At 47.7% G+C, this 24,096-nt stretch overlaps 1 protein-coding gene across 4 annotated transcripts in view; it reads left to right on the forward strand.

The window, feature by feature from the left end:
* Nucleotides 1-2,154: 2,154 nt before the first annotated feature.
* Nucleotides 2,155-24,096, forward strand: part of ZBTB17 (zinc finger and BTB domain containing 17) — a 28,415-nt gene continuing 6,473 nt past the window's right edge. The window contains exons 1-4 of one of the 4 annotated variants that reach the window (XM_060396583.1): nt 2,155-2,251; nt 4,275-5,311; nt 10,544-20,539; nt 20,856-22,388. In XM_060396583.1, coding sequence (XP_060252566.1) covers nt 22,271-22,388 — 118 coding nt within the window. In that variant the 5' untranslated portion in view covers nt 2,155-2,251; nt 4,275-5,311; nt 10,544-20,539; nt 20,856-22,270. Of the gene's footprint in view, nt 2,252-4,274; nt 22,389-24,096 lie in introns of all 4 variants that reach the window. The other 3 variants (XM_060396584.1, XM_042257428.1, XM_027975862.2) reach the window with 3 other exon arrangements.

Here is a 24,096-nt window from a genome sequence, read left to right on the forward strand (position 1 = left end):
CATTTTCATCCTCTCAATTGCATTGTCTTTTAGGCCTTTGATTAATTTATGTAACTATTCACTTATCCACTGTGTACTTTTTGTTGTCATGGTGCAAAAGGTAAAAATAAACATGATGTTCATGCCTTGGGCAACTCAGCTCGAGCGCCATGGCTATTGAAGCTTTGCTCTAGAGCCCAGGAGCTGCAACTACTGAAGCCTATGAGCCCTAAAGCCTGGGCTCCTCAACAAGAGAAACCACCTCAATGAGAAGCTTATGCACCATAACAAAGAATAGCTCCCACTTGCTGCAACGAGAGAAAGCCCACCCAGCAATGAAGATCCAGCACAGCCAAATAAATGCATAAAAATAAACATTAAAAAAAGAAAAACATGATTTCTAAGACTTGAAAAAATAAACACATCACCACAGCAAGTGTCCATGGCTCTAGATTTGGGACTAGACACTGGCTCCAGGCACCAGAATGCTGAGTTTGGTGGCCCCCATCTCGTATATACTTCTGAACACTCAAGAAGCTGGAGACAGGCCACCGTGCTCTGCTGGCTGCAACACACCACATTTGCACGACCTTTCTTGCCAGCAAAAATCAGCTAACATCAGCAGGTCAATGGCTTCCAAATCTTAATCTACCTGTACCTGGGATTCTAACTGCTACTGAGTTTGGGAAATAAAAATTTAACTTTTTAGATTCTGAAAGGAAAGGATTGCAAGTCTCAATTGACTACATCCAACACAGATGGACTCAGAAGTAGCAACTTACATGTTTAGTATTGGGAAGACAAGAAGGTTCCTATCAGATTTGCTATTATTTTTTTTCCTGTAAAAGAAAAGGTGAAGTCAACTGTTGCTGAGTGTTTTAGGTCCTCTAGTTATTGTGAAGACAGCAGCAGTGAATTGGCCAGACTGACATTTGTTGAAGTCCCTCTTAAGGCCAGCAGTCATGAATTTGTAGAGAACAGTCTGTCCCATTGGGTACTTTCTCCAGTTGTGTCTGGCTCTCCAGGTGTTGGCAAAGGGAAAAAGGAGCAGTTGGATTCATCCAGGGTTGAAATTCTTATGAAATCCACGTGACAAAAAGGCAAGAGAGCAAAGGAGATCAAGGTTGTTGCAAGGGTGTTGTTAAAATTAGGGATCATGAAAATAAACAGGGTCAAAACTGAAGAAAGGAGAACTATTAGGAAATAGAAAAGTCAATGGCCTGGCGGTGCTGAAAAGTTGGAAAGACACCACACAGGAGCTGGTAAAGTCTGCAGGGCAAATTTTGTTTTCAGGCATCCTCATTCACACACAGGCTAATGGACCGCAGCCTTGTCTAACTCAATGAAACTTAAGCCATGCCATGGGGGGCCACCCAAGATAGACCGGTCATGGTGGAGAGGTCTGACAGAATGTGGTCCAGTGGAGAAGGGACTGGCAAACCACTTCAGTATTCTTGCCTTGAGAACCACATGAACAGTATGAAAAGGCAAAAGATAGGACACTGAAAGATGAACTCCACAGGTCGGTAGGTGCCCAACATGCTATTGGAGATATGGTTGGATGGCATCACCGACTCAATGGACATGGGTTTGGGTGGACTCCAGGAGTTGGTGATGGACAGGGAGGCCTGGCGTGCTGCAATTCATGGGGTTGCAAAGAGTCGGACACGACTGAGCGACTGAACTGAACTGAATCCTGGATATCCCCTAAACAGGGAAACGGGTAACGTTTAACTCAGAAGGTAGAAAAACCTAACTGTGGTCCTACAGCTTTGATGCCACAACTAGGTTCATTCACAGCTCTGCTTCACCACTTGTAAGACGCGTGATAACGGGCAATTCATTTACCCTGAAACTCCGTTTTCCCTTCTTCAAAAGTGGGAGAAAAATATTATCGTATAACGGTGAGAGGACTTGAGATAATGCGCGTAAACTGGTTAACAGAGTGCCTGGCAACACAGGAAGCGCTGAACACGTAGAAGCTGTTACTTTTACATTTGAAACAGAAAACCAAGGAAAGGTTACAATGAGAATTTCTAAGCGCACAGGACTGTTTTACAGAACTTCTCGATTACTATGCGCATGCGCCAGTCCGCAAGCTACGCCTAGGAGGGCACTGCGCACGCGCCGGAAGTTGCAGCCGGGAAGCCAGCGAGGTCGGTTCCGCCCGACTTTAACATGGCGGCGCCCTTTGTCTGCTCTGAAGTGCTGTCCCCGGCCTTCTTGCGGCCGTGATGCACCTCCTTCTGTGGTGGGGCCCAGGACATGGCAGGTGAGGGTCAGCAACCATCCGGGGCGTGGGGAGTCCCAGGAGTCAGGCGGAGGCGGCGGAGGATGGGACGCGGCGGGACGCCGGGGACGGTTGTGTGGGGGAGGGGAGGGAAGTGGACTGGGACGGGAACCTGGACTGAGGGGACCCCGCACAACATGAGGGTGCAGGACAAATGGGTGGGGGACGCTGCCTGGCGAGCGGGCGGATAGTGGGCGGGCGGACTGGACTCGCCGTCCCGGCGAGGGAGCGCGAGTCGCCTCCGGGCTGGGTGACACCCCAGCTGGTAGCATCTCCGCCCCCGCCGCCCGGCTGTCACCGCCCCTTGACCCCGCGTGCCGCGGCTGGTGGGCGTTCTGAGGCCGCGAGGTGGCGGGGTGCCCGCGCAGCTCACTTTGGCCGGTGGGGCTGGAGGACACATGCCTGTGAGGGCCTAGAAGGAGTTTGTCGTGGTGGAGACCGATACTGCCCCTGTATGAGACCATTTCATTCATTCATGCGTTCCACAGACTGTGGTTCAACTCCTGATGGGTTCAGAGGATAGAGCGAGTGGTTAAAAAGTGTAGGCTGTGGAGCCAAGCAGCCGAGTTTGAATCCTGTCTCGGTGCTTGCCAACTGTGTCCTTAGGCACGTTGGTTCCTCGCCTCCTGCCTCGGTTTTCTTATCCTTAAAGCACGGTTGAGAATAAAATCTGCCTCCTAAAACGATTATAAAAGTTAAATGAGATAATCGGTGTAAAGTGCTAAGAAGGCCTGCTGGCACAAAGTAAATGCTGTGTGTGCTTGTTGCTGTTATTTTTTGTATCATCATCATCACCCAGAGCTCAGAAACTCAAGTGGGAGACATACTGAAATGTAGGCAATTCTGATATGATGGGAAAAAAGCAGAAAATACTGAGTAGAGGCACCTCACTCAGTTTAGGCAAATCCAGGAAGGCTTCTGTTCCCCAGGAAACAGAACTGGAGGATGCTTGGAGCTTGCAGGCAGAAAAGGGGAAGAGTATTCTCAGTTGAAGATGGAATGTGTGAGAAAGCTGCCTAGGGACAGAGATGAAAGACACTAGTGTGTGGTCTGGTCCTCAGGGGTCTTGTTTTGGGAAGGGAAAGCAGCCGTGGGGCATGAGGCATCCTTAGTTCCCCAACCACGAATCCTGTAGTGGAATCTCCCCTAGGGAAGTTTTTAAACCTAGCTATGGACTTGCAATTTTAGGTTGAGAACGCATATAAGAATCAGATTTGTAGATTAGAAAGATCATGCTAGTTAAGACTGTATTAAAGGGAATGGGCCTGGAGTCCAGTTAAGAGGCTACTTGAACTGTGGAGGTGAGAGATGACCGTGGCCTTGAGTTAGATTAGAGGCAGAAGGTGGGGAGAGATGTGTTGGAGGTAGACTTGACCAAAGTTGGTGATGACTTAGATGGGGGATTTAGGGGCTGGGGGTGAGGTCAGGGTTGGCTCTGAATTTTTGACTGGTGGATGGTGATGCTGTTCAGTGGGATAGGGAGGGGATTTAAGGAGAGAAGACATATTTTGTTTTGAACATGTCTGTTGTTAATGCCTGTAAAACATTCAAGTGGAACTGTCCATTGGTGATCTAGTATCCATCAAAAGTCACTACATTTATGGGAAGGGATGTGTCACCTGGGTGAGGGTCTGGAGTGAGAAGCACGGTGTCTGGGACATCCCTGGGGAATGCTAGTGCAGTAAGACTACTTGGGCACAGCCTCATTGCTTTTGCTTATCAACCTTGTGTTATGTCTTTCAGTCAGCAGGCTTTCCCGAGTGTAGCGGGCTTTCCTGAGTGTAGGGGGCTTTCCTGAGTGTAGGGACTGGGACTAGGTTTATTCATCTTTGTATCCCAGCTGTCCAGCACAGGGTCTCGCATGCAGCAGCCCAATCACAATCCAGTGTAACATTTATTGAGCGCTGCCTTTGTGCCAGACTCTGCTCAGTGCTCTGTATTTGCCTAAGCAGCTCTTAAAATCCTGCAGGTTCTCATCAGATTTTCCACTTGGTCTTTGACTCAGGTAATGAGCTGGAGGAGGAGAGCCAAGCTGGAGTTTCCCCAGACAAACTGTCGGAACAGAGTAGCCTGGGCTACTTGGAAATCTGAGGTATGTCTATTAAGACTCAAAGGTGAAACAAACCAGGAGGTCAGTTTGTTTGTCCCTCTTCTCTAGGCACAGCGTGCTTCAACTCACCCTTTCAAGACAACTTTTTCTTTAAAAGTGTACAGTAATGACAAAATCCTAGTTAGTTTGGCTAGGAGGATGTTGATAATATTGTTGTCATTTTGCGGACAAAGATCATGCTAGATTAATCCCTGGGCAGTGTTCATACCTTGCTTTAATTAAGTACAATCTAAAATGCTCCAAAATGTAGTGGCTGAAAGGAAATAGAAATTTATTCCTGGCCCTTAACAGTCTGGGAGTAGGCAGTCCAGAACTGGCCAGGGTAGCTCACTCTGTTCTGCAAAGTCATCCAGAAGCAAGGTTCCACTGGTCATGTGGCTCTCCTTGCTCAAACCCCGGCTTCCATCTCATGGACTGAGCAGGCTGCTCTGGATCCTGCCATTGTGTGTGCACTCCATATGGCAGAGAGGGAAAGACAGAGTGGGGAGCACATACCCATTCTTTTTAAGGTTCTAATGTTTGAAGATACATATCTTCGTACAACGTGTCCCCATACCCCAGCCTCTGGTGTTAACCAAAGGAGGAATCACAGCTGTTCCAGTGCTGGAGGGAAAGCTGGCTGAGAGAACCAGTTCTGTTTCCAGTGTGACTGGATTGCTGCCTCTGAAGGTTAGGCCTGAGGGAAGTCCACTCACTGTTGGAACAGGGTGGGGTGTGGGCCCCCGAGGCAGGCTCCTCTGGCTTTGGGTCGTTCGTGTTGCTTGGGTCCAGGGAGTCCAGGCTTGCTTACACAGTCACTGTTCTTTTGTGCCTGATGTGTCAGACACTGCACTGGGGGCTCAGGGTGTGGATATGGGGGAGATGGATCCCAGGATCAAGGCGTTCTTAGCCACATGGGTAATCATAGTATGGGCTTCTCAGGTGGCTCAGGGGTAAAGAATCCACCTGCCAATGCAGGAGACACGGGATCAGTCCCTGGGTCAGGAAGATCCTCTGGAGAAAGAGATGGCAGTACTACTCCAGGATTCCTGCCTGGAGAATCCCATGGACAGAGGAGCTTGGCAGGCTACAGTCCATGGGGTTGCAAAGAGTCGAACACAACAGAGCAACTAGACAACAAAAAACAGAATTTCTGGGTTATGGGGTGCTGGTTAGAAGCATGAACTTCTAAGTCAAAGATACTTGAGCTTAACATACCTGGTCCTTACACTTACTAGCTGTGTGCCTTTGGACAAAGTACTTGACCTCTCTAAGCCTCCGTTTCCTCGGGTGTATAGTGGGAATAATGATGACCTCAGGCTAGCTTTATTGGATGGAATTATTAATGAGGTAATGCATGTAAAGTGCTTTATCTAGTCTTTGAGTCCACAGTTGGTATCTAGTGTTACTGTGTGTTAATTAGGAGAGGGTGATCTAACAACAACCTCCTATGAGGGTCAAGAAAGAAAGTGTGCAGAGCTGAGGAAGAAAAAAATGCTTAGGATAGGAAAGTTAGTGACCCTTTTATGTCTGACCCAGTTCCTGTCCGAGATGACTGTTAACCGCGTCTGTGTGTCCTCGTGTCCGGGCCCTTCTGTGCACATGCATGCCTGTATGTGTATACAGGACAGACATTTTAAAGTGTCAGGTGGCTTGGTTTTGTTGCACATAAACTGGCCTTGAGTCTAGAATGCCAACAGGGCAGCCACTGTGGGCAGAGCTTCAGTTTGAACAGTTTGCCACAAAAAAGACCAGGTGTCCCACTCTCTACCTTCCTGGAATTCCCCCAGGGATGGTGCCACACGGGTGGCACAGAGGTTCTCAGATCTGGTGTCTGGCAGGGTAACAGACACCACCAAAGGGCGGGACACCAACCTCACAGGAAGCGAAACACTCCAAGTACATTTTGTGCGCAAAGCATATTGTCCTAGAGACCATAACTTACCAAAATCTACTTCTTTTGCTAGCCACATTTTTAAATGATTGAAATAATAGAGGTCACAAAGAGTAGGCATTTTAGCACGAAGTGATTTTAGCGGTTGCTCCAGGTGTGTGTGTTCAGTGTCAGAATAGGTGTCTGGCACTCTCAGAGGCCCTCATGGGTATCAGTAGCTTAACAGTCTGAGGGCTACCTATGGTTGACCTCAGTGATATAGTCACAGATGCATACAGAAAGCCAGGGCTGTTACATTCACACCTGATTGTTAGGGATTGGAAAGATCAGCCTTGAGCTTCAGAGGAAGGAAGTGGAGGGCATGGTTAGGGTTGAGAGTTGCTCACTCGTGTCTAAAGGGCAGCATGCAGAGCCTCAGAGGTGGCAGTTCCTGCTGAGAGTCTGGACCCAGCCTGAAAGCAGCCTTGGTGGGTTCACTGTCAGATCAAAAATGTACTCAGCTTCTCGTCTTAAAAGGTCTGGCAGTAGAACCGGTTCCCCCTACCCCACCCACCCCACTTCCTCTCCTGACGTGATTCATCTAAGCAGTACCTTTCCTGTCCTGAGTGGAAGGCTCCAGGGCCCAGTGGGAAGTTGTCTCCAGCTCAGGAGCCTGGGTGGTGAAGCATTTCTCATTTCTGTAGTCTCAGGGCTGGGTGGGCCCCTGTCGGGGACTTTCCTAGTTGAGTGTAACTCAAGTCAGCTGCCCAAGTTAATGCTTCAAATCATGGCTTAAAGTCAGAAATAACATTGTTTAATTTTCTAAGTTGTCTTGTTAAATATTGAGTAGATACAAAAGAATATATACCACCTGAAGGATAAGCATAGAAGGAGCAGCCATATACCCATCACCTCCTTTACACTAAAGAATGTTCCCATTACCTTTGAAGTGCCCCTCCCTGATCCTGTCCCAGTCCCACCCCAGCATAATCACTGGATTTGGCTTTTACTGTGTTCGTGCTTTTCTTTCTTTCTTTTTTTTTGGTGTTTTTTCTTTTTTGGCCCCATGGCTTGTGGGATCTTAGTTCCTGGACCAGGGATTGAATCCAGGCCATGGCACTGCAAGTGCCAAGTCCTAACCACTGGATTGCCAGGGAATTCCCATCTCTTGCTTTTCTTTATGGTTTTACCACCTGTGCTTGTGTTGCTAAACAATGTCATTATTTAATTTTGCCTGATTTTGGACTTAGTACATCATCTTCTTTTTCTCAGTGATCTAAATTTTTTGCTTAACACGTGTTCTCGAGGTTAATCTGTGTTGCATATAGGTGTGTTTCGTTTTCACTGATGAGTTGTGTCCCATTGTATGAGAATTTACGCATCCTTTCTATTGTTGATGGACGTTTGTTTTCAGTATTTTGCTGAGACAGACAGTGATACTGTGACCATTCCTGGGGCACGTGTGTGCATCCTGTCAGGATACACCCTGGGGAGGAGGACTGAATCCTAGGGTATGTGCATCTTCAGTTTGACAAAATACAGTAATACCAAGTCGTTTCCAGAGTGGTTTCTCCAGTTTACTCAGCTGACAACTGTGCCTGCTTCACATTCTCTGAACAATGGTATCATCAGATTTAAAACTTTTTACTAATCTGTTGGAAGCTCAGTGATACCTCACGTGGTTTTGATTTGTGTCTTCATGGTTATTAGTGGGTTGAGTATCTTTTCATGCACTAATGGATCATTCACCTTTCAGCTTCTCTGAAAAGATGGCTTAAATCTTTTTGCTCATTGTTTTATTGAGTTGTCTTTTTATTATATGGAGACTTTTTTTCTCCCTGTTTTTTTGTTTTGATATTAATCCTTTGTCAGTTAGATGTGTTGAAACTATCCACTTCCAGTTTGCGATTTGTCTTGTCACTCTAGTTTTTTTTAATGAACAGAAATTCTTAGTTTTAATGTCATTTATTAACTTTTTCTTAATAGTTGGCACTTATTTCTTTTTAAGAACTTCCTCCCTGCTTCAGGTTTATAAAGGTATTTCCCCTTGTATTGTCTTCCAAATGTTTTATGATTCTTACCTTTTACTCTAAAGTCTTTAGTCTGTTCGTAATAATTTTTATATATGGTTTGAGACAGGAGATAATTTTTTCCTTTTTTAAATAAGCACATCAGATTAAGCCTGTACTATGTATTGAAAAATACATTCCTTTCTTGTGGCTCTTTAAAGTCACCAGTAACCACTATCATACATCAAGTGTCCACAAATGTGTGGGACTATTTCTGGGCTCTTTACTATCTATCTCTGTCTGTGTGCCAATATCCCACTGATTTAATTTCTCAGTTCTTTAATTTTTTTTTCTATTTTTTGTTTATTTATTTGGCTGCACCAGATCTTAGATGCAGCACACAGAATCTTTGATCTTCTAGTTGGGGCACATGGGATCTTTACTTTCGGCTTGCAAACTCTTAGTTACAGCGTGTGGGATCTAGTTCCCTGACCAGGGATCAAACCCAGGTCCCCTGCATTGGGAGCGGGAGTCTTAAGCCACTTGGCCACCAGGAAAGTCCCTCTAAGTTGTTATATAACAATTCTTGGTATCTGGTAAGGTTTTGGCTTTCTACTATCTTCATTTTGGATTATGTTTATCAAATTCCATAAAAATTGTTGGGAGTTTTTTTATTAGAATCACTTTGAATTTTATTAGAATTGAATTTATTACATGTCAGTTTGGATAGAGGTGATGTTTTTATGATACTGATCTTCTGATTCATGAACATGGCTTATCTCTCAATTTACATGACTTGCCAATTTTTAATTTTGTGAAGTGAAGTTCGCTCAGTTGTGTCCAACTCTTTGCAACCCCATGAACTATATAGTCCACGGAATTCTCCAGGCCAGAATACTGGAGTGGGTAGCCATTCCCTTCTCCAGGCGATCTTTCCAACCCAGAGATCAAACCCAGGTCTCCCGCATTGCAGGTGGATTCTTTACCAGCTGAGCCACAAGGGAAGCCCAAGAATACTGGAGTGGGTAGCCTATCCCTTCTCCAGCAGATCTTCCTGACCCAGGAATCGAAACGGGGTCTCTTGCATTGCAGGTAGATTCTTTCTATCAGCTGGGCTATCAGGGAAACTTTAGTCAGTGTCTTTACACTTTTCTCCCAAGCAGTTAGGACCTTACCACACTTTAGTTCCTGATACTCCCTCCTCAGCTTTTACTCCTTAGTTGTATAGTTTGGTTCTTTTATGTTTTGGTTGTGCTGGGTCTTCACTGCTGCATGGACTCTCTCTGGTTGTGGTGAGTGGGGCTTGCTCTTCCTTGTGATGGCTTTTCTTGTTGCTGAGCGCAGGCACTAGCTTATGAGCTAAGTCATTGTGGTGCCCGGCTCCGCTGCTCTGTGGCATGTGGGGGTCTTCCCAGACCAGGGATCTGCATTGCCAGACAGATTCTTAACCACTGGACCACCAGGGAAGCCCCTAGGTACACTAATTCATTTACTATTTTAGTTGGTCCTCCCTCCTTGCATCAAATACTTTCATTTTGGGATCACTTTTTATCTGCCTGAAGTGTATCTTTTACAGTGTGTGACTTTGGGCTGTAGTCCATGGGGGACCATCTAGTGGTTACAGATTCTCCCAGAGGGATTGTACACCTCTCCATCTAGTGCCTTGATTTGATACAGGCTGTTTTCTGTGCCATTTTCTTTCCACTAAGATATAACCCTTTGGGACCCAGCTTTATTCTGGAGGGAGCTCCCTTTTTGGGGGTAGGGGGAGAACTTGAGCTTGCCCAGTTCTGCAGATGCCCTTGCTGCCCACCCTCAAAGCTCCACTTGCTATTTGAATTGCTGCTACTGCTAAGTCACGTCAGTCGTGTCCGACTCTGTGTGACCCCATAGACGGCAGCCCGCCAGGCTCCACCGTCCCTGGAATTCTCCAGGCAAGAACACTAGAGTGGATTGCCATTTCCTTCCCCAAGAATTGCAGCCTTTGCTTAAGTTTGTTTGACCTGTCAGTATTCCTTGTTGATTGGCCAGTTCTCTGATGCATTTTAAAGGATGTCGTATAGTTTTTCTTCAGCATTTGTAGCCCCGTGTGGTGAGAGTCAGTCGGGGTACCTGGTATGCTGTGTTGTTGTTGCTTACTTGCTAATTCGTATCTGACTCTTTTATGATCCCATGACTGTAGCCCGCCAGGCTCCTCTGTCCATGGGATTTCCCCAGCAAGAATATTGGGGTGAGTTGCTATTTTCCTTCTTCAGGAGATCTTCTTGACCCAGGGAGCAAACCTAGGTCTCCTGCATTGGCAGGTGGATTCTTTACCACTGAGCCATCAGGGAAGCCCCTACCTGGTGTGCCCTGCTTTTAGAAATTAAGATGTTTCAGAGTTTCAATTTTATGTTTCATTTGGCAGTTGCAAACTGAAGATCAGAACTAAGGTTTAACATTGCTCATTTCTGACTTCTTAAAAAATATATATAACATGTTTTATAACACTAATTAGTATAAAGAAAGGGAGTTGCCAGTTACTGACAGAGAATTTACCCTTTTGGGACAGACTGAGGATCCAGTGAATCAAGAATTCTGTGTCTGTCCATGGAAGTTTTGTCCCTGTTTCAAGTGAAAAGAGCACACCTCATAGAGTGTGGTGGACTTTGACCTTGGATCTGGGCATGTCATTGAGACCTGGGTGGAATGACAACTTCTCTAAGCCTTATTTTGCCCTTCTGCACAGCGAGGGTGATCATTACTACTCTCCCAAAGAATTAGTGTGAACATTTGATGAGGTTGTGTATGTGGAAACACTCTGCAGGCAGGCTGCCCCGGCAGCTATTCCAGTTTCTCCCAGTGGCTGCTGTTAGACTTGTGCGCCCCACGTGCCACTGCCCTTGGGAAACAGCGAGCCAAGTATTTCTCTTGCCAGTAACCTCCCCTCAAGTGTTCAGCCTAGTGGGACTTATTATTAGCATGGGTCTGTTTTCTCTGGACCCAGTCCCACAGTCCTTTACCAGGACTCACTATTTCCTTACGGCTGGGTAATACCCCATCAGGCTGGGAAATCGTAGCCTCCGCATGGTGGGCTCTCTGGACAGTTACTCATATCTAGGCATTTTAAATTTGTGTCTAACCGATGAGCACATTTAGAACCTGCATTGGTGTTGACAGGCTGCAGCCTGGCACAGTGTACCACTTTCTGCTCCTGCTCCCTGGGGACGGGCTCTGGCCCAGAGTGGAAACTCAGTCTTTTCGATTTTTGCCACCTTGAAACTGGAAGTGGTAACTTGTGCTTATTCATATCTGATTATTATCTTTTTTCTGTATCGAGTATATTGACCACACTCATATTTTTTCATTTGTGAATTTCCTGTTCATTTCTTTGGCTTGTTTTTCTGTTAGAAGATTTTTTTCTTGCTGTTTAATTTTTAATAACAGCTTTATTGAGACAGTCACATACCATACAATTCACCTATTTTAAGTGCACAGTTCAATGGCTTTTAGTTTATTCACAGAGTTGTGCAGCTGTCACAACCAGAACATTTTCATCATCCCCAGGAGAAACCTGCCACCCATGAACAGTCATTCCCCATTTACCTGTCTCCCCCAGCCCAAAGCAACCGTTTCCTATCATTATGGATTTGCCTATTCTAGGCATTTTGTATAAACGGAATCATGCATCTTAGTCTTTTGTGGCTGGCTTCTTTCACATAGCACGATATTTTCAAGGTTCAATTCAAATTGTAGCACGTATCAGTACTTTCTTATTATCAAATCATTCTCTGCATGCCGCATTTTATTAACTTATTCCTTAGTCGATGGACATTTGGACTGTCGTGACCTTTTAAAAAAATGTATTTTTGACTGTGCTGAGTCTCCCTGGCTGCACGTGGGCTTTCCCTAGCTGCAGCGAGCAGGGGCTACTCAGTTGCTGCGCAGGCTTCTCGTTGCAGTGGCTTCCCTCGTGGCGTGTGGGCTGTAGGGCATGTGGGCTTCAGTAGTTGCAGCACATGGGCTCAGTGGTTGTGCTGCACAGGCCTGGCGGTCCCACAGCATGTGTAATCTTTCTAGACCAGAGATCGAACCTGTGTCCCCTGCATTGGCAGGTGGATTCTTGACCTCTGCATGACTAGGGAAGTCCTGTTTTGACCTTTTGACTGTTATGAATAATGCTGCTGTGAACATTTGTCTACAGGCTTTGTGTGGACATATGTTTTCATTTGATTAAAGTTCTTTATATTTTGGGACTGTTAACACTTATTTCCCATATAGGCTGTAAATATTCACCACCACCCCCCCGCCCCAGTTTATATTTGCCTTTGGGAAGTTGAGAATATAAGGGTAGAAATGTGAATGAGACAGAACATTTAGGTTTCTGACCTGTCTTTCATGCTCTTAAGAAATAAGTTCGGGTACTGTCACTTTCTCATCATGGTCCCATTAAGTGGCCCCTTGGGACTGACATGCTTCCTTACATGGCCTTGCAGGTGCTCTGTCTATCTCTCTTTCTGTGTCTCTATCTGTCTCTTGCCCTGCCTGCCCTCGGACCAGCAACCAGGCAGTGCTTAGGGTGGTTTCCAAGTTTCTCTCAGAAGCTCGCACTTCAAAAGGGGCTGGCTGAAAAACCGCCAGGGTTGCAAGTCATTCGTTAAAAGGCTTCCAGCGGCTTTGCTGATTCATGCTGCTGCAGGTGGTGGGTGGAGGGGCAGGAGGCCGGCTGCACTGTTTCTTCAGGGCCAGCTTGGGGTGAGCTGCTTCTCATCCTCCCAGGGCTGCTGTCCAAACACCACTCTCTTCTGGAGCAGCACTCAGCATCTAGATCTGAGGAGCCTAACAGTTTGAAGAAATCCTTGGAAGTAGAGGCACTGAATTCTTGGCCACTTTTTGTCCAGGCCTGTCTTTTAAGCTTTTGAGGTCTCTGAAAATACTCCTCTAAAATATCCTTACTCTTAGTTTTTCCCAGTCAAGTTTTACCAAATATTAACTTCGGTTTAATCCTGTATGGAATAGTGAATGTTGGCTTATATAGGTCATAGATATTAGTATATAGTTCATAGTTGATGTTCATGTCACCTTTCCCTTCTCCAGGGGATCTTCCCAACCCAGGGACTGAACCCAGGTCACCCACATTACAGGTGGATTCTTTACCAGCTGAGCCACAAGAGAAGCCCAAGAATACTGGAGTGGGTAGCCTATCCCTTGCAGATCTTCCTGACCCAGGAATCATACTACAGTCTCCTGAGTTGCAGGCGGATTCTTTACCAGCTGAGCTGTCAGGGAAGCCCCAGTATATAGTTCATAGTTGATGTTCATGTCCTATATGGTTCATGTTCCTAGTTGGAAATCTTAAGATTTCCAATGTAAGGAAAGTTTTAGATGAAAAAAAAAAAAAAACCTGCTAGGTGCTAGATAAATATGTCATTTTTATTGTCATTCACATGGTATCTGTTATACTTCAAATGCATGCATTTATAATCTTCAGTCTTATTAATGAAATCATTTACTCAACATTTATTAAATCTGAACAGTTGAAGGGACCTTCGAAGTCACTAATCCTAATGAGAAAACAAACCCAGAAAAAGTCAGTCACTTGAAAATCATGTGTTACATTGAAGTTCAGATACCTACATCTACCTCCTACTAATTATTAATAGTATTCAACTTCTTTCTTTATTTTGAATTCTTGATCTTAACTAGTACCATGGGACAACTAATCCTCCCTTTGGAATTGTCATGTTTTATCTTCTTTCTCAATGAAAGCTGCTTTGCTCCTCCAAAATCATCATGTTCTTTGTAGAAAAGAAGGTGGCTTTTGCTGTCAAGTACAAAGCACCTGTGCCTTTCCTTCTGGTTACTATTGAGTGGAAGAAGTATTGCAGTTTGCAGGGCCTTTTTTGATCTTTTTTCAGGTTGAAGCTTTATCTGTCATGGGTGCCTGGCTTACTGATGAGATTTTACATCCATTTTTATTTTTAAAAATTTTTCTTAGCATTTTTATTTGGCTGCGCCGAGGCTTCGTCGCGGCACACAGGATGTTTAGGCGCAGCATGCAGATTGTCAGCTGTGGCATGGGTGATCTAGTTCCCTGACCAGGGATCAACCCTGGGCCCCCTGCATTGGGAGCACGGAGCCTTAGCTACTAGACCACCAGGGAAGTCCCTGTGTCCATTTTTAGACGATAGGGAAGGGAGGCGAGCGCTGCGTTCCCCACTTTCCTGTTACAGATTGATGTTGCTGGCCTGGGTTTATGTATAATAACAATGATGGCCAGCAGCAGCTTTGTGAAGTTTTAGTACCATCCCTGTTTCACAGAAAGGAAACTGAGATGCAGGGATTTAAGTACTCTTGCCCGAGGGACTTAACTAGCTTTGGCTGGACTCCAAGGCAGGAGTTTTAACCGGGTCGGGGGAGCCAGCTCCCTGAAGTCGCGTGCTGAATTGTGTGTGTGATTCCCAGAGGCCTTCAGGGCCGTCGCAGAGTCAGAGGGGTTCATCCGCGTCTGGAAAAGGCCACCAGCTGCTCTTCTAGGGGATTTTCCATTTTGTCCCCTTAAGGAATTTTTGCTCATCAAGTTTTCCCAAGTGACACATTCTTTGTGCAAATTACCATAATGTTCCATTTCCCTTATGAGAAATTTTTTGCTTTTGAGAAGTTTTCAGTCACCAGGTCTCGCAGAAAATATCTGAAAGGTTATGGTTAAGAGAAAGTGAAGAAGCTCTGACTTTGTGGACATTTTCTTTCTCTCTTTTCTTCTTTCTCCCCTCCTTCCCTCTGTGTTTTACTTTCTCAATTTTAATATTTTAATCAATAACATTTACAAGTGGTAAAATAAAACAGAAAAACCCGGACAGGATGGAAGAGTGAAGAGTGTAACTCCTTTCCATCTTTCCCCTGCTGCTGTGAGGGGATCCCCGTTACCAGGTTCTTGTACATTCCTCCAGAGTTGTGGGCATTTTCTTTGAAATGTGAGTAAGAGGTCGGAATTCTCAGCCTGAGATGTGGTGGTGGACAAATAGCATGTCCCAACTTCTCCCGGGCAGGGTTGGGTACTAAATGGTAAGGGATGCTGAGATACTGAAAGCTTTAAAAGGATGCTGATGTTCAACAGGAGGACTGCTTGCACACGCTGCTCAGAAGGGCCCCCAGTGAGTGTGTTGGGTTCTGGGCACCAGTCAGCCTCACCTGGCGCCAGCCTGGGGGTGACACTGCCTCATTCCTCATGTCCTACGGGGCCAGCACTGCAGGACTTCCTGAGTTGTTTTCCTGCTTTTGCTGTTGCCCTTTCAGCCGCTCCACACTCATGCAGCCAGAGTGACCTTTCAGAAATGTGAGTCTAACTGTGGCCCTCTTGCTTAAATCTGGCATGACTCCCATCAGCTGGGGATGAGGCCGAGTCCTGGCGTGATGGGCGTGGCCTCCAGCCTGTCCCACCACCTGCATTTCTCACCACTCTCTCTACTTGCTTTCCCCCCACTAATCCTTTGTTCCACCATCAATTCCTCACCTCGGTAAATGACACCGCCACTTGGCCAGTTTCTCAGGCTAAAAATTTTGGTGTCATCCTTGACTCCTTTCTTTTCTCACAACCTGCATCTTACTTGGTCAGTCTTTCTGTTGGCGTCACCAAGACATATCCCTGATCCGACTACTTCTCACCTTTCCGCCTGCTCCTTGTTGGAGGCCACCTTCCTCTCTGGCTTGTCTCCTGGTGTTCCTGTGTCCATCCACACTTGCCTCCTTGTAGTCACTCTTCTGTTCTCAGCCCCACCGCACCCCCAGGGCATACTAGCCTACTTAGAAGAAACTCCAAAGCCTGACTTGCCTCTGAAACCCTGAGTGATTTCAGCCTCTACTGCTGCCAACCTTGGTGCTTCTCATCCTCCTGCTCCCTCCCCCCTTTTCAGGCACTCTGGCCCCTTTGTCCAAGTAACGTCTGTCTCCGGACCTTTGCTTTTGCCCTTCCTTATGTCTGTAATTGTCCCTGGGCTTATGGTGGTGTGGCTCGCTCTTCACTTCATCCAGGTCTTTGCTTCAGTGTCACCTCCTCAGAGAGCTCCTCCTTGACCCTTTTCTGGTTAATAGCCTCGGCTTTCTTTGGTTTTCTTCACAGCACTGAGTATGTGACATTATGTAGTGTGTGGATTTATTACCTGTCTTCCCCACTAGGCTCAAAGTGGGAATACTGCCCCTAAGGTGAGCACAGAGTAAGCACTCATTAAATGTGTGTGTGATTGTTTAGTCTCTATTTATATCTGTTTCCTGATTTATGGATGGAGGACCCCAGAGGGAAGTATAGTAAGTATATGGGCAGCTGTATCACACCACAGAGCTTCTGTATTTTAGGGGAGATTTCTCATTCTTATTCATAGAACTGTTTCTCAAATACATATTGCTACTGTTGTGATTAAAAGACTGTGATTAAGAGTTCACTTTTCATAGTGGCTTTATCTGTTAGTTTTTCAGTAGTAAGCACCAAAAGTACAATGATCATTTTGTAAGGGTCCACAGAATACTTTGACCTTGAATCAGTCATATTCCACATGGCCAGTAATCTGTTCTATACCAGGCCTATTCCCCAACTTGATTTGAGAGCAAGGTTTTAGGTGCTGTAAACAGCTGTAAGGAAGAAACAAGAAGTCTGCCCACCCAGCAATGAATACAATTATTTTTAATTAATGTATTTTCAAATTAATTTTTAAATTAAAAAATTGTGTTTATTTTTAGCTGTGTTGGGTCTTCATTGCTGCGTGGGCTTTGTCTCTAGTTGTGGTGAGCGGGGGCCACCCTCTAGTAGCAGTGTGCTGCTTCTCATTGCAGTGGCTTCTCGTTGCAGAGCACAGGCTCTAGGGTGTGTGGGCTTCAGTAGTTGGCGGCTGCTGGGCTCCAGAGCACAGGCGCAGTAGTTGCGGCACACGGGCTTAGTTGTTCCGCACCATGTGGGATCTTCCTGGATCAGGGATCAAATACATGTCTCCTGCATTGGCAGGCAGTTTCTTTACCACTGAGCCACCAGGGAAGCCCAGCAGTGAATTTATTAAACTTCATAGGAGAAGACATGTACAGGTGTAATTTCAGGCTGTGTCCATGTGCCACCACCCTCAGGGAGTACTGGGCAGAGAATGATAAGACCCCACGCATGTCCCCTATGTTCTGATGTTCTCTTTTTGGTAGCAAGGCCCTTGATCTGCACGTACTGGTACAGTGGGTTCTAAACTGGCACAGGTGCTGGGATATAGGACTGCTTTCTGCAGGGTCAGCCAGCCCTTCCTGCCCAGACACGTTCCTAGAGCGGTGGGGTCAGGGAAAAGGGTGTCCACTCCCTCTTCAGAAGCATGGTTAAATCTTAGAGGTCGTGGAAGTTACATAGTTTGAAAAGCAACATCAGTGTCACAATTTAATTTTATATTTAGACATTATTTTTAGATTTAAAAATCAGGTTTTTTTTCAGTGTTTTTTTATAACACAAATTCAGCAGAGAAAACAGTACTAAACCTTGGCAGGGAGCATTATATAGCAGGAAGCAGTGATTTTCAGGGTGGGGGCCACTATTCAGTAGAAGATGAAGCATTTGGGGGCTGTGGGGAAGGGCTGAGTCAGGTTTGTGGGTTTATATAAAGTGGAAATTGATTCTAATAGTTTGAGAAACACAAGCTTAATAGAAGAGCTGTATTTGCTGGCCAAGGAGAAAAGTTCCATAGGGCTGGTTTTGTTGATATTTTGCTTCTCTGTCATGTTGCCTGTTGTTGATATTTGCTTCTCTGTCACATTGCACTGAAAAGGGACGGGTTGTCACACTGGGTAGGTTGGTGGGGTTGGGCAGGGAGGTTTCACATTTGCTGGGCTGGCCTGCTGTGAACTTCTGTTTCCTTGGCCCAAGTTTGTGTATGCCAAGTTGTGTCCAGGAGCCACCAGTATTTCTAGAAAATCAGGAATGCTGATCCTTGTCACTGCTCTCAGATCCCTCCAGGCCTCTGGATGGCTGTGTCGTGTCCAGGCCTGTAGCTGGCACAACAAGTTCTAGGAGCCAGGGGCTGTGGTTCATTTAGATCGGCCTCTGGTGATCGGCCAGTTGTTTCCTGGCTTAATGGCTTCCCTCTGTGCCACAGTTTGGAAATCCTGCCAGCAGTTTAGTGCTGATAACCTGGGTAATATTTCATGTTTGACAGGTGCCCATTCGACTCTGAGATAGAGCGGTGCTCTGTGGACCCACTCAGAGCTTTGGGCAGGCTGGTCATCTGGAAGCACACTTGGGGTTTACTAAACAGTTGTTCAATATAAAGTGCTTCCCTGACAGAGAAAATCACTCTTACTTGTTCTTATCCAGTACCCTCTTGTCTCTTAATGTTAGTTGGGCTCTGGGATTTTTCCGGATTACATTTAGAAGGAGTAATGAGATTATTACAACGTCTAAACAAGGTTCAAGTCACCAAGTACACTTGAGGTGCCCAGCATGAAAAGATAATGTGGAAATCATCTGATGTGGTCTTTGGCCTAAAAATATATATAGTCTGCATCTGTTTCCTGGTAGCAATCATTTGCTGAGTGCTTACCACGTGCCAGGCACTGGGCAGGCCCTTTGCTTACCTTTCCTAATTGGATCCTATAACAAACATGGGAAGTAGTTCCATTGGTTCCAGTATGCAAGAGAAGGTCGTCACCTGCTGGTGTGGTGGGTGGCGGGCCCTGGATTTGGCCCTGCTTGGCTTGACCCCAGAGGTTCTGCTGCCTACATGGTGCTGAACTGCCTCTTAGGTCCTTACCCTTGGAGGTAGCAGGGTGGAACTTGGAGCCCAGGGTAGCAGTGCTCTTAGTTTTGAGGTGATTGGACTGTGCCACACCTGGTGCCATGCTGCTTGGCATGTTGAGGACACTCTGTAGATGCTGTTTTGTTGATACCGAGGGTGGGGGTGGGGGGTCTGGGATTCAGGTTTCACTGGACTGAGTAGCGTGGTTTTCCTGACCCAGTGAGAAACCTTCCTCACCTTAGCAGTCTTTTTGCACGTTTTGGATCTGAAAGGCAAATGAGATGGATTGTATTTTCTCTGGTGCCATCGGCCCCCTGCATCCCCTGCGCTCCTTTCAGCCTTCGAGGCCCTTTCCCCTCCTCAGGGTAGCCCAGGCCAGAGTGGCTGGGGGCACAGTTGGAAACGACCCCGTCTCTGCATGGGACTGAGTGTGGCACCTGTATCTCACTACTTTCTTATTACAGATATCGTTAAATGTTGAAAAATGTTCCTTTATAAAAGTATACAAAATGCACGTTTATATAATCTAGGTGAATCCAGATTAAGAAACAGAGAGCTTCCAGTATCTTAGAACACCCCTGATTGCGCCTCCTCCCATCCAGAGAGAACTGTTACCCTGAAATTTTTCATGAATCATTCCCTTTTCTTTACAGTTTTACCATCTGAATCAGTTCTCTCTTGCTGTCAGCCAACCATCTCAATGCTTAGTGGCTTGAACCATCAGCAGTTTTTTGTTTCTTCTCGTTTCATGGGTTGACTGGGCAGTTGTTTTTGTTCCACGAGGTGTTGGGGGTCATTCCTGTGCCAGTATTCAGCCAGTGGCTGGACTGGCACCCTGGTGCTGTCAGCAGGGGCCTCTCAGCTCTTCATTGTGCACAACGGTGTCTCCTCCAGAGCCCCTCCGTGTGTTTTCTGTCCCCAGCAGGAGCACCTGGGCATCTGTACAGCAAGGCGACTGGGCTCCAAGCAAGCAAAAAGAATCTTCCAGACCTCCTAAGGGCCAGGCCTGGGACTGGCACAGTGTCACTGCTGGCCGCCCAGATTTGGCTGGAGTCTCGTGCAGGCATGGCTGGAGGGAGGGGTTGCTGGCTGCTGTCTATGGAGGCTGCGCCCGCTGTGCCTGTGTCCGTGTTGCCCATTTGGAACCACGCTGCGTGGCTTCCCCAGGTCCCTCGTGTTTTCATTCCCAGATGAATTTCTTGTGAGGCTGGCCAGGGCTCTTGTCCAGCCAGGCTGCGCGTCCTCTGGGGAGCATCCCAGCTCTGATAACGCGGTCTGCCCCAACAGTCAGGGCCATTGACCGGGCAGATGGCAATATCACAGAAGCTGCCTGTTTGCAGGCAGGAGTTGGTCGGAAATATGAGGGCTTTGGGTTTGGTGGGCTCTGCATTTTTGTTGTGTGTGAGTTTCCTCTTTCTTGGAAGCAGCTTTAACTGAGGCCCACGTGTAGCACCCTTGAAGCGAGGTGAAATGAGGAGGAAGGCGTGCTGATGTTTGGCAGAGGGCACCACATAGTACGGGTGGGCTGGAGGAGCTGCACTTGATCCCGGTCATGGGCGATGAGAGGTGGGTTGGCTGCTGATCTTACTTTGTGTTTAAAGTCTCCTCAGATAGTGCCCCCTGCTCACATGGACTCGGGATTCCTGGCTCCCAGCACACTGCCTGCCCCTGGAGCCCCCAGGTCTCTCTGTGTGCCCCATGCACTCACCTCTCTTTCTGGTCCCCTCTAAGCTTGCTCAGATCCTGATAGGTTCCTTTCACTGTAGAGCAGGGGTCCCCATCCCTTGGGCCACAGACCAGTATCTGTCTGTGGCCTGTTAGGAACTGGGCTGCACAGCTGGAGAGTGACCAGTAGTGAGCAAAGCTCCATCTGTATTTACAGCTGCGTCAGTCACTTGCATCCCCCGCTACGCCCCGGCTGTGGAAACATTGTCCTCCTTGAAAACCAGTGCCTGGTGCCAAAACGGTTGGGGCCCACTGCTGTAGAGTATGAGAGAGGAGGCGGTCGGAGCATTGCACGCTCAGTTCACCTAAGTCTGGAGGTGGGGCGCTGCCTGGCTGTAGCTCAGCCCCTCCGAGGGGACGCCTCTCACTGGTTCTGGGCACTGCCTAGGGGAGAAAGGGGCTCTGGGAGCTTTCTTAGGCAGCAGGCTGGAGGAGGTGAGTGGGTGAGCCTGGAAGACTGCCCCTGGGGCTTTGCAGTTATGAAACCCACAGTGCTGCTGACAAGTGACACCATTTGGCACTTGGCAAGCCCCTCAGGGGCCAATCACAAGATGGGGCTTGTGAGCATATATGTGTAAGCACTGCTGTCTGTCTGTGGGGATGGTCTTTTTTCTCCTTTTCCCTTCCTTCCTTCCTTCCAGTTCCTTTCCCTGCTTCTCCTGTCTTTCCCTGCTCTCTCCTCTCTTACCCTCTCCTGGTTTCTCTCCCATCCTTTTCTTTATTTGACAGAAGAGATGATCTTTTAGGACTGTTTCTCTTGTTGGAACAGCTCTGGAGGCTTCAGAGGGATTCCAGAAGGCTTCCGTGTTCTGACACCCACATCTGGGGAGGAGCCCACTTCTGGGCGGGCATGTCTCATCGGAAAGCTGTGGTTAGCTTTGGGTGGAAAACATTACTCAGGGCACACAGCTGCTCCTGTGTGTGTGGGGGTGCTGGAGCCACTGGGTCACTGAGCACCCTCTCCTGGGGACCTTCCCCCAAGGCCTCTGGACATAAGCTCCCCGACCCTATGCCCCCCCCCACTGTCCGCCATCCCCCACCAGGAGTCCTGGGCTTCGAGCCCCTTCCCTTAGAAGCCTCAGGGAGTGTGACAGCCTGAGGGCTTGTTGTAGACCTGGACCCAGGGAAGGCTAATAATCACCTGACCTTTAAGCCAGCTGGTCTCTCCACACTGTTGGCCAGGAGTCTTTTCTCACGTTTATCTTCCTAACAAGTCAGATCGCTTTCTGGCTGGAGGGTTCTGCTTTCAGTTGGCTCCAGCCCAGGGGGATAAGAACAACTCTTTGCCTCTTGTGTGGGGGTGGGAGGCAGGGAACTCATGTTCAGCCAGCACTCCTTTTCTGAGCCTGGCAAGTGCTTCCTCCCGGCTCCTAGTGAAGGTAAGAGAGCCAGGCTCCCCACCAGGAGGGACTGGTTTGGGTCTGAGTGGAAAGTTCTGAGGGGAAGATTCTGCAACTCATCGAGGAGGCCCCTGTGGTCCTTCACTCTGCACTTGGGAGGTGTCTCACCTGAGGCTCCCGAGGACAAAGAGGGTGAGCTGGTGATTGGAACTCAGGGGCTGCCCACGCCCACATGCGCACATTTGTCTGCTCGTGTGGCTTTTTCCACAGTAGGGAGAAGACAGCTCAGAGGTTGGTTTGGCCCAGGCCTGTCCTTGCCACCCCCCTTTGGTTCCATTTACACCTGCCTGGTATGTACCCCCTTCAGGTCCCTGGCCTAAGTGCCCGGCCTGTGTGTTTAGCCCACAGGCTGGACACTGGTTCTTTTCCATGTCTCCAAACTTCTCTGTTTTAGCTTTGACCTGCTCAGGAACAGAGCAGCCAAACTTCTCCCTTGCATCCCTGTAGGTCACTAATGGGAATGAATGGGAACTTTTCCCAGGGATTGAAGGCCTTTATGGGGTAGCCCGGGCAGTAGCAGCCTTTGCTCCTGGGGCCGTGGTCTGCCGGCTGGTTTGTTGCCCAGCAAATTGTTCAGCCACCTCGAGTCTGACCTCTCGGCTCCAGAGCTGGCTTCCAGCTCTTCCCTGCTTGTACATAAGAACCTCGGGTCACAGCCATTTCTATCTCAGTGGTCCAGGAAGCTGTCCCTCTGGCTGGGAAGCTGAGGCCAAAGGACAGTCCTGGGGATGCTAGGGGAAGGGAAGGGGGATTTTCAAGTCTTCGGCAGCAGCAATTCTAAACTTATGACTCAGGGCTGGCACCCTGTGCCACGCGGCCTGTTTTCACTTTCTGGCCCCCCTTACTTGATGGAGCCGTGCCCACCTACCTGGTGACTTGTCCCAGTTCAGCAAATACACCCCTCCACTTTTGATAAGTTTCCAGACACTGTGGAGTGGGTGGGCTGTGCATCCTTCAAAGCTGATGGATCTGTGCCGGCTGAGCCACGTGCGAGGGGGCGTGGCTTTCATCATGTCTCATCACAGCCAGCCAGCCATACATGGTCACTGTGGCTGCAGAGCTGCAGCATGGTGACTCAGCCCCGAGAGGCTGATGTAATGGGGGGAAAACCAGAGCCAGGTTGTGGTTGCTGAAACCTAGAGGCTGAGAGCCACCCCCTCACCCCACCGCCCTACCCCAGGGTCACCCTCGCCTGCCCAGGAACCACCTAGGGCAGCTCTGAGCAGACCCAGGTCTCAGAGCAGAGGTTCCAGAAGAGCTGGAAGAGAAACTACTGCCTCTTAATCAGATGCCGGGCCAGGGTGTGACAGCCCAGCCTTGTTGGGTCTGTGTGATGTGGTCACGGGAGTGGGTGTGGACATTTACTTGGAAATTGATTCTTTCTTGAAAGGAGAGCCTGCCTGCTTCTTTTCCTTAGAAAATACCGATCTTGAGAAGGACCCAGGTGTGGTATTGAGGGGAGGGGAGAGCCATTTTAGATTCTTATTCAGTCATGGCTTGTGCAGTTCAGGGTGATTTGGTCCCAGGCCATGCAGTTTTTGTGAGCATTTTCACTTGAGATAGTTGTGAAATTTCCAGGCAGTAACTAAGCAAGGCCTTTGACAGAGAAACTTCAGCCAGGCCAGCAGCTCTTGGGCTAGGATCAGAGTTTATTCTTTCTCGAGGGACAGCCTAGAGAGGTTTCCAGAGGTGGAGAACTCACCAACTTTATGTAATTCACTGAGCCCATGAAGTGGAGAAGAGCAGGAATCACAACTCCTCACCCCCAAAGGCCAGGTTTGCCGTGGACAAGGGGACTTGCACAGAGCCCTGTGGGTGCTGCAGGAGAGGGGCCGGTGCTGAAATGCTGGCCGCTGGAACATCTGCCTTCCCAAGGGCGTGTTTCCCGTGTGCACGGCACACGGAGTAAAGTGAAAATAAAACAAAGGTTTTCTTGGAGCCCAGTACATCCAGTTGAAAGATCTGTTGTTTATTCTAAGATTCTGTCATGCATTCTGT

This window comes from Ovis aries, chromosome 12, assembly GCF_016772045.2.
Source record: "Ovis aries strain OAR_USU_Benz2616 breed Rambouillet chromosome 12, ARS-UI_Ramb_v3.0, whole genome shotgun sequence".
NCBI lineage: Eukaryota > Metazoa > Chordata > Mammalia > Artiodactyla > Bovidae > Ovis > Ovis aries.